At 40.3% G+C, this 10,683-nt stretch overlaps 2 protein-coding genes across 2 annotated transcripts; both read right to left on the reverse strand.

The window, feature by feature from the left end:
* Positions 1-227: 227 nt before the first annotated feature.
* Positions 228-920, reverse strand: LOC138894254 (tropomyosin-like). The gene has a single exon (XM_070178936.1). The coding sequence runs from the start codon at positions 918-920 to the stop codon at positions 228-230; it is 693 nt and encodes a 230-aa protein (XP_070035037.1).
* Positions 921-7,835: 6,915 nt separating this feature from the next.
* On the reverse strand, positions 7,836-9,831 carry LOC104088866 (protein PHYTOCHROME KINASE SUBSTRATE 3-like). Its single transcript, XM_009593610.4, has one exon. It carries the CDS (start codon positions 9,372-9,374, stop codon positions 8,001-8,003), a length of 1,374 nt encoding a protein of 457 aa, XP_009591905.1. The 5' UTR covers positions 9,375-9,831; the 3' UTR covers positions 7,836-8,000.
* Positions 9,832-10,683: the final 852 nt, after the last annotated feature.

The following is a 10,683-nucleotide window of genomic DNA, read 5'->3' on the forward strand; positions in this document are numbered from 1 at the left end:
ATCGAGGACAAGTCTTGTTCGGACCTCCGAAAAATGACTTATTACTATGTTTGATTCTATGCTAAGGCATTAGAAATGTTTACAATTGCAAAAAGATGCTGAAGATAATAGACTTGAAAATTTTCGAAAGAAAGAAAAAACTTTATACTTTTCGTAATATCTTTACAAAGGCCAATAAAAACGGCCTCAACAAAATAAATGTACAAGATACAAAAAAATAAAAAGTCCTAAGGCATCTCCGTATGGTCTTCACCGGAACCCGACTCATCACCAGAATCATCGGGGCCTTCGGATTCTTCAAAGCCCTCGGAGCCTTCTTTACCTAGGGGTTCGGCTAGCCCCTTGGCCTCGACCTCAAGTCTTTTTGCCTCTTTGATCTCGGCAGATAGGTCGAAGTCTCGGGCATGTATTTCCTCGAGGGTCTCCCATCGGGAAAGCCGTCTCACATACTCAGTGGTAGTCTTCATGCGGGACTCAACTGCTTCAACATCGGCCCTGTACTGGGCCACCATCTCGTCAGCATCAACCGAGGTTGCTTCTAACTTGGACCTCATTATTTCGAGCTCCTTACCAAGGGCATCCCATTCAGCAATGGCCGAGCCCAGTTGAGCTTGGAGGTCCTCATTTTGTCGAGCCCGTGCATCAACCTTCTCCTTCGCCACTCGAAGCTGAACTTCCACCGAAGGCAGCTTGGCCTGGGCAGTTTCTTTCTCTGAGGCCAGCAGGTCCATCTTGTTTTTCCACCCGTCGTCCATCACTTGGATCTCATTTATCTCCTTGTAGAGTTGGTCGATCTGGTCGATCTTCTGCTGGACCTGTGAAGTATTGATGTTAGCCTCTGCGACCGGACCTTCGTTTCTAACTTCGAAAACCTTTAGCTTTTCCACCAAGTCAGCATGCTCCTTCTGAGTCGCATCCATCTCGGCCTAGAGGTTCTTGGTGACCCCCTTCTGCTGCTCGCTAAGGAGCTTGTACATGTCCCTTTTCTGGGAAAGCTCCTTGATCTCGAGCTCGAGTTGATTGACTTTAACCCGATATCGGAGGAAACTCTCGTGGTGAAGAATCGAGGCCTGCAAAAAGGCAAAGAAAATGTAAGAAACGACAAACACAAATAACTATGGATAGATAAAAGGGAATGATGCCCTTACCCGGTTCAGCGCTTGTTGCGCCTTATTTAAAAGGCATGGCACGTTCGCTGCATTCATTTTCGTCTGGTCCTCCTCGGTCACCAAGCATCCGAGATAGCTAGCTACCCCCACAGGAATGGACAAAACCCGAGCATCCTCTAGTACGGTGAGTATAATCGACCTCTTGTAGCCAGGGTCCACGCTCGGGGCGGGGAACTGATTGACTTATTTCGGGCTCGAGCTTGGCCCGCCAGCCTCCGAGGAAGTGTATTTCTTTGGAACTTCCAAGTCACCCAGCCTGGAGAAGTCTTCCAAAGCAGACGAGTCCACACCGTCAAAAAAAGCATAAATGGGATCTTCCGCACACTGGCCTCCCTCGTTGGATTTCTCCTTCCTCGCTTGGGCCTCCTCGAGCATAGACTCCGTGTAGGAGGGCGTCCCCGAGATCTCAATTACACCGGGCACTTCCTTTGGAGCAGAACCGGCATCCTGGGAAGTTTCACCCCCGGGTATCCACGTCGGGTTTTTGAGTTTGAGGGGGGTCAATCTAATGAGTCTCCCCCTCGGATGCATCCCAAACCCCAGGATAGGTCATCCCGTAGGTTACGAAGATAGATTCATCTTCCGGCTCGTCCCTAAGCCAGAAGAGGGAGTTGGAGGCCGACGCTCGAGAACCGGAGCCCCTCATAGGCTTGCGGAGCACCCGCTTCTTCATTTTCTTCATCTCAGAGCTCGGGGAGCCCGGGGGCTTTCTTTTCCTCTTCTTTTTTCCCTCCGTGGCAGAAATAGAGGGATCAATGGACAGGGGCACATCTTCATCCCCTTTCGAAGGCCTAAGTTCAGTGGTCTTAGGCAAACCTGCAACAACAAAGAAGGAATAGGAGTTAGCAAAATGAAAGGTGTAGATATAGTGTTGGCTACTCGGAAAGAGACCTTACCATGAGAATGGGCCTCCCATCGGCCCTTCGAGAGTCCGCGCCATGTGCGCTCGAAGTAGGACATCTGAGTACAGATGCATTTGATCCACTCCTTTAACCGGGGGACCATATTCGGAACCCGTGCAATAGCTGTACAACCACAAACATGTTTGAGAAGATGGAAATGAAAGAAGAGGAAATTTTGATGTTGAAAGAAGGAGTTGCACTTACGAGACGCATTCCATTTCTCAGAGAATGACATGTATTCCGGGGGGATCAAATTCTCGGTCTTCACTTGAACAAAGCGTCCCTGCCAGCCCCGGTCTCGATCTTCATTGATGGGCCTTACTGGCCTGGCGTGTAAGCTTGATCAGTCCCTCTCGTAATATCCAGGGACTGTATAATCGAAGCAGGTGGTCGATCGTGAACCGACGAGATTCGGTCTTGTTCACGAAGTAACGGAGAAGGGTCACGATCCTCCACAATGATGGGTGGATTTGCCCTAGGCACACCTAGTACCTCTTGCAAAAATCTAGAACGATCGAATCCATCGGGCCCAACGTGAAGGGATAAGTGTAAACACTTAATTACCCCTCCACATGGGTAGTAACGGCGTCCTCGGGCCCAGGAACTACTATGTTCTTGCCTTCACAATTGCAGTCCTTACGAACTATGGGAATAACGTCTTCGGTCACAGAACATATATATCTCGAGACTCCTTCGCCCCGATCCTGTAAGCGTGAAGGCTTATCAACCTTGAAGTCATCTACAATAGAACATCCCTCGGGAATAAACGCCGATAAGGGGGGCTTGGCGACCGGTTCATTAGCAGCCACAACGGGGTAGGCCGTTTCGAGGGCAACCACCTCAGGTGTGACCGCTTCAGTACCAGCGGTAATGAAGAGGCAACTTGTTAAGGAACGGTTTTCGATGTTTTGGCCATTGTCATCTGAGGTAGTGTTTGAAAATTTGAGAAAAAAATGCAAAGTTTCAGAAAAACAGGTCTGGAAGATGAAGAACAGAGTATGAAGATTTGAAGAAATTTAGGATAGAAACCTGGAGATTGCTATAGAGATTGAAGAACAAGGATGAAGATATGAAGATTTGAAGAAGGTTTTGATAATGGTTGGAAAGCTCGAAGATAGCGGTTTGATCGGAAAGAAGAAAAAAAACAAAGGAATGAGGCTTTTATTGGGAAACAACCGACGCTTCTCATTCGGAGGCAACCTGCCGGTGACAGTCAGAACAACGCGATTTATGGGACGTTTTGGCTCCCCGTCGTAACGTACGAAGGAAGGAACCGGAGTCATTTGTCGTATTCCATCATTTCGGCAAGCCTACTCTCTGAGAAACGAGGGGACTATCTATATACGGGTAAAACCGAGCCCACTGCATGACTCGACTTCCCGGTGAGCTAAACAGAGCAGGAACGTGACCGTAATGGATCAGAGTTAGAGCGAGGAGCCCCTCGTATCGGGGCTCGGTCAAAACACCTGCCCTCGGGGATATCAGGACCATATCCTCCGGGTCCGATTTGAGGATTGAGACTTCGAAGAGTATTACCAAACAGCTGCGCACGACTAACAAAGGGCCGTGATGTCCGTGCCTAGCCGGATATCACGACATGAATCTTAGCCCATATCGGCTGAAAATCAATGATTAACGAAACAGAAGATTTTTACCCTTTTTAGAATTGTACTTAGGGTAAAACTCTCCTACTATATAAATGGGAAAGCTTATTATTCAGAACACACATTGTAACACGCATATCAAGGCAATTTATTTCAATTCTCTTTGTTGTTCAAAATTCTTATTCTTGTTCTTAAATTCTTCATAAGTTTAAGTTTGGAATGGAGGGCAGGTTCTTCATCGAGCCATCAACCGAGCCCGGAATCACCGTTATCATTGGTTTGGTCATCTATTATATTTTTTATTTGTTTAATCTAACGCTATTAATCACTTGTATTGAATTAATCCACATATCCTTAAACCCACATATAAATTCAATTACTATCCATTTTTAAGGGTAAATAATGTGGGATAACAATTTCGAGATCACTAGTTCCCGAATAAAAATAACAAAATAACATATTTTCCCTTCTATATAGATAGCTTTTCTTTCAAAGTTTTCTAAGAAAGACAAGGTTAAAATTAAAAATGAAAGTTATCTCAATTTATCTAATTTAAATCAAATATATATTTTATATTTTACCTTGTATATTCTATTTTAGTCAATAAACCAAATATTTGCCAATAAAAGTATATCCTCTAAGTATCATGTTATTATTTCATTGCTAAATTATAACCACGCCATTATAATCCCGAGATAACTTGTTCCGGATTAAATGACCCCTAATGTTTTAAGTTACCATAGTGAACTAACTATAGACAGTTGCATGTAATTCATGTAGTCCAATTTGACCCGATTAGATGTCAATATATATAAGTCAATCTAAGTTTAAAAAGTAAAACAGTGAACTGATAAGACATTCATTTAAAGCAAGGGAACCAGGGATTAAAAGATTGTCCGAATGAACTAGTACTTGAGTCGTCCTCAAACCTTTAACTACGACATTGATATCCAACTCCTACTGGTCCTTTGTACAAAACATTCCCATAGCTAGGCCTACAACTTCATTAATGCTACCTCTACACTCAACTTCAGTGCCAGATACAATCGACACTATTTTACAGTCACAGGTGTAGTACTCTTGGCCAGATTTTCAATGCTCAACACTAATTGACACCTTGAGCAAATTCCACATACATTCAGTAGATTCATTTAGGGGTGTTCGTCGGTCGGTATAATATGATATTTAGATATTTCGGTTCGATATTTTCGGTATTCGATTTCGTAAAATACTATACCAATACCGTACCTAATAAAATTTGGTATGGTTCGGTTTTTCTCCTTTCGGTTTCGATTTATTCGGTTCGGTAACTTTGGTTTATTCGGTTTGAATACTAACTAGTGCATAGAGTCATAAACGGTAATATACTCAAAAGTACAAAACTAAAAATGTTTGTTGACAAAGTTTTGTCCAAACCCAGCAAATACCAACCTAGCAAGAGAAAACTTAGAGAAATATCTTGTTACTTGCTTAGGGTTAATTGATGAATCTAGAGAATAAAGGAAAGTAAAATTTTAGATTTCTTATATTTAAATTATAATTAATAAAATATGTATTGTGTAATATAATATATATTTCGGTACGATATCGGTATTTCGGTATTTCATTTTAAAATATCAAATACCATACCTAGTACCAATTCTTTTTTAAAACTTAAACCAAATACCATACCGAATACCAAAATTTTCGGTTTCGATATGGTAATTCGGTATTTACCAAACTATGCACAGCCCTAGTCGCACTTGCACAAGAAAAATCCACTGACTCTTTTGTGATTAAATATTTAGTTTCATGTCTTCTTCCTGCAATTAAGGCCCTAGCACTTTCACTATCTTCTTTATAACTTTGTTGACAATAACCCTCATGGCTGCGACTGATATTTACTTGACCTGTAGTTTCTTTCTTTAGCGTAATTCATATTGGAAACTGAGAACGTCCAAACCTCCAGATTAGGTAAGTGTTTATAGATTATGTTACCAGGAAAGCACAAGTTGAAAGGGTAAGTCACCCAGGAATTAACCACCATAACATTTACATGATATTGGCCGTTTTTAGCCAAATTAAATTTCGCACAGTTTTCCTCCTTATCTTTACCCTCTATATGTAGCTTATTTACCTTATTAAGGTCGAATTGTTATACCTTTTTTTTTTTGATAACCGTGGTGTTCGGGCCAGCTTGCGCGCACCTCGACTAATTCCACGGGATACCTGCCACCTCCTACCAGCAACATGTACCAGGTAACTCTATCCACCAAGGCTTGGATAGATGGGAAGAAATCACCTAGTATTTGCCTCCGCTGAGATTTGAACCTAAGACCTTAAGGTTCTCACCTACTTCATTGACCACTAGGTCACACCCTTGGGTGTGATACTTTTTTCATGACTCAACAATCTTCATCTCAAACTAAGTATTATATTGTCTGTCATAAAGATTTATGGACTTATCAGAAAATTCACTATGTGTCACCATTATCATATGAGTATTTATGGCCTACAACCGGCCATAGGCTTCTTCTTACGTCTACGTTTCCAAACTAAAGGCAAAGACCGTAGCATAAAAAGTTATTTTTCACCATCTCTATATTTGTTAAGTCGAATCATTAGCTTTAATATCAGTTATTAGATTCAGTCAGTCCAAAGGCACTCTCAACATTGTGTGATCTGTTTTTTTTTTAGATCAAGAATACACAAGATTTTTCAAAAAGTTTCACACAATTAAAAGTATCTCTAACATGTCACATGTAACTTTTTTTTTTTTTTTTACTTACTTTTTGTTTGCACACGAAACACAAGGATCTCTTGGTTTGCTTGATTTATTGCAACCATATTTTCAGCATAGACGACTGTTTGGTGAAAACGAGAGAAGAGGACTTAGACAACCCTGTCTTAGTTGTTAGATTGCTACAAAATTGAATGTTGGTATCTAACTTATCCAAGCACATTTAGGCCGCATGACTGTCATGTGGTTTTGTCACTCGGAGGCATTACCTTTTCATCTTCCAATTATTTATAAAACTCTTTCTTCTATAATATATACAACTCTACTTAAAAGCTTCCCTTCCCACCAAGTGCGGAGCTATTAATTACATTGTGTGTATAAGATCAATTTTTTTATATATGAGATATTGAATCCCCAGTTTTATCATTTTTTATTTTTTAAATTCTCCTTGTGAAAATCCTGCCTCCGCCTCGCACCCCTTACATCAAATCTCACCTGCTTCTACAGTTTGGATTCGTTAACAGACGAACACGTTCTAACTTTATTCCTTACCAACCCTGTCGAGAACCTATGGAATTTTCTATGGATGTGCTTTCAAATAGGACAATTGAAACTCTAAAACAAGTTTAATGTCTCAAGATGCTTTGTCAACTCTTACCTTATTCTATTTGTTTTGTCTAATATGTTGGTTGAGTCAATCTTCTTTAGTAAATCCAGTATCCAAACGGTAGAACCATTGTTTAGCTGAGAGCAAAATGGGAGTGCCCTGTATAAGCCTGTTTTCTTTTATACCGTTACTGTCCGAACCAATCGCTCACTCGATTTTTCTGCTGTGTATACCTACTACCTCTCACCTGCTACATATTCTACGTAGACACTATGGGATTCTTCGAGTTGCATGGTACTGCACGTGCCCAACCAACTTTGTCAATTATTTGACATTGGTCATTGAGACAAAGTACAGAATTGCAAAGTCTCAAACCTAAAAGTTGGTTATGGAAAAAAGAGAAAGCATCATCAGTTAAAAGTCCAGAGGTGTATCTCATTTTGAAGCAAGATTCTGTTTAGGTAGGGCCTATGGCCTCCTAGTGTTTGACATGGGTGCATGCCAACTAAAGGATTTGGATTTACTGACTTTTAAACAAGGCAAACCTGTCTGGAAAAAAGTAGCTTTATTTCCATTTGATGGTCAAATAGGATGAACACCAACTACAGTATCAGGTGACACAAAGGAAAGAAAAACATAAAACAACCAAAATACCTTTTCCTTTTAGACAAGGATGGCCTCAGGTCACAGTTTTTAAAATTCTATAATCTAAACTGGGGCTTTCATGTATTGTGGCTGCTGTGTCTTTTCTTGGCAAAATAGATACTTATATAAAGTATAACAAGATAAGTAGGAGCTGAGTAGCAGTTAAAATAATCAAAATAATTCCTTCACTAGAGAAAGAAGAAAATAGCAATTCATTACTAAGATATTACATAGTACAAACTTCTAAAGCTTACCATTTATTTCAATTCTCTTATTTAACATGAAAGTACTACACTGGCAAGTGAATTACCACTAACTGCTTAGCCTTAACATTTATTAGGGTGGAATTAACCATTAACCGCGCTGGTGATGCTTAGCCTTCTCACCAGTTTTGTATACAGTTTCAACCACACTAACTGCTTTGTTGCTCTTGCAACCTAAAAGCCCACCTGGACGGGTTTTTTGACCTTCTTTCCCAACTGCATACTTGGTATTGGTGTTTTTATTGGCTGCATTAATCCTTGAAGTAGTATTAGCAGCAATGCTAATCCACTTTTCACCATAATCAGAGATAACTGATGAGTAATCAGCAGCACTTGATGTGATAACACTCCACTCAATACTGGCCTCACTTGGTGCATACTGAGTTGTAATTGGTGAGATGCAGCCAGTTGGCACATAATTATCACCCCTAGTTTGTGAATTCATGTGGCCATATCCACTACTGGATATATTCTCAATCTCGAATAAATCAGAACTAGCATCGCTAGCCATGTCATCGCCAACTGTGCCGCTTCCAATGGTTGTAATAGGGATGTCTTGAACTTTAGGAATGGCATCCCAAGTTAACATGGAGAGTTTCCTTTCTAAATTCCCTGCTATCTCTCCTTTTCGCATTTTATCAGAGCCAAACACTTCAAGTGATTTTCTTTGCTCTTCGATGCTTGGATCTTGATTTTTGACTATGCTCAACTTGTCTCTCATGGAAGGGCCAGAACTTAATGCCAACTTACTTACTTTTCCATGTCCTATGGTTTCATCCACATAGACTGCTTTTTTGTCCAAACAAGGTCCTTGGCAACCGAAGCTAGATAAAAATCTCCTTCCTGTCATCTTTTTCTGCTTTGTTTGAGATTTACTTGTCTGAAGATTTTGTAACAGTGCACTTTGGCTATTAAAACTACTTGCTTCAGAACAAATACTTTGAGTTCCTGTCCGGCAACTGGGTTTCAGGTAGGGCAGATCAACCATCCCTTTGTTCATCTGCCCCCCATACTTCACCACAGTTGTAGGGACAGCTCCATAATCCAGTTTCATGTTGAAGTACTTATCAGCTCCGAATATGTTAAGTTCCCCATCTTTGGACTTGGTCCTTTCTTGGTATTTTGGAGTACCCACAGTCACAGAAGCCTGTTGAGGAAAAACAAATGCAATAGTAGCATCTTGAACAGGGGGGCCTATGGTCTTAAACGCAAAGTTATTATCTTCTTCAGCTTTGAGATAAGAAGAAAAAGAATCAACGCGAAGATTGGCAAGGTTATCTCGAGTACTGTTATTTGAGGGTGGTTTAATAGTAGCTCTTTCTGAACTCACAGAAAAGGCGGTCTCGGGATAAGGATCTTCATAAGCGCCCCCTAGTTTGTGTATAAAGCTCTGATCTTCAGGGTTGCTGAGGTAACAAGAAAATGATTCTACACGAAGGCTGGTTGAATTATCATTGGTTTCCATGGAAACAAAATGCTTCAGGTTTCTTTTTGTCTGATGAAAATTTTAAAGAGAGTTCGAGAGCCAGACCAGAAGCAACAATTGCTCTTATAAGTGTGGAAAGAGTTTTATGACAAGCTTTGAGACAGGAAGCAACACAACAAATTTGACTCACAAAAAAAGTAGCTTACCGACAAACAAACGATGAAAGACAGCAAAGATTGGAAAGATCATAAGCTAATGTAAAATCGAAAGGAGATCATAGACTTGCATCAAATAGCAAAAGGAAAAAGGTTGTGAATGCTATAGATCAAAATCCTGATTCAGTGATTTGAGAGAAGCTTTTGTTTTTCACTTGGTTTCTTTACAAGTAGCCCTATATAACTTGGCTCTTTCTTGGAGCCTATGGGGTTGTATAGCTTTAAGATGGTGGATCCTACATGTTTGGAGAAGCATAATATTGAGAGTCTTGTCACTTCATTCGAAATTCTCACACGACATATAATATCTGATTTTACAGTACCTCTGATGTTTTTGACTAATGATAAGATCTTCCATCTATTGACATTAACAAATTGCAGTTTAAATGGTCAGTATATCAACAAGAAAGTATGGATATGGATCCAAGTAAAATATGTAATAAATGTTAATGGGGTCTAGAAATTGGCTGCAGATAAAGAAGTGGCTCCAAAGAAAACTCAGAAAAACAAAAATAAAATTCCACCACTCACTCAAGTGAGCCCCAAAGTAGGACACCAGCATTAGCATCATAATAAATTCTGATACCTTGAAATTCTATTTCCTAATACTATATCTACTACCTTCATGATTTAGGTAGTTCAATCATTTGGTTGCTCTTTGGCTGTATCAAGATTACAGGTTGATTGTACATTAATGTTTTCTTGTCTGTTCTGTTAGATTTATGCCAAGTTGGCTAAGAAAGTACAGCAACAAACAATGGAAGAAAATATTGGAGCAAGTGCTTGCATCTGTATTCCTTTACTGAGTTGAATTGATTTTGAACACTCAATACGCCATTAAATTATCTGCACCAATGTTTAATAAAGAGAAGCCGAGCCACTAAATTCCGTCGGAAAAGGCTAGACTATATTGAAACTATTGTACGCAGTCTTACCTTGCAATGGCTTGATCCCGTGACTTACTGGTGACATGGTAGTAAATCTTACCGTTGCGTCAAGGCTCTCCCTCTAGGCAGCGACAGTAAGGATTCGATTGACTAAATCTCATGCGCTTTTATATTTTGTTATCCCAAAGCGCGTCTTGGCATCATAGTATCCGATAAAGAAAAGATGAATTTGAGAATATCTAAAAA

This window comes from Nicotiana tomentosiformis, chromosome 6, assembly GCF_000390325.3.
Source record: "Nicotiana tomentosiformis chromosome 6, ASM39032v3, whole genome shotgun sequence".
Classification (NCBI taxonomy): Eukaryota; Viridiplantae; Streptophyta; class Magnoliopsida; order Solanales; family Solanaceae; genus Nicotiana; species Nicotiana tomentosiformis.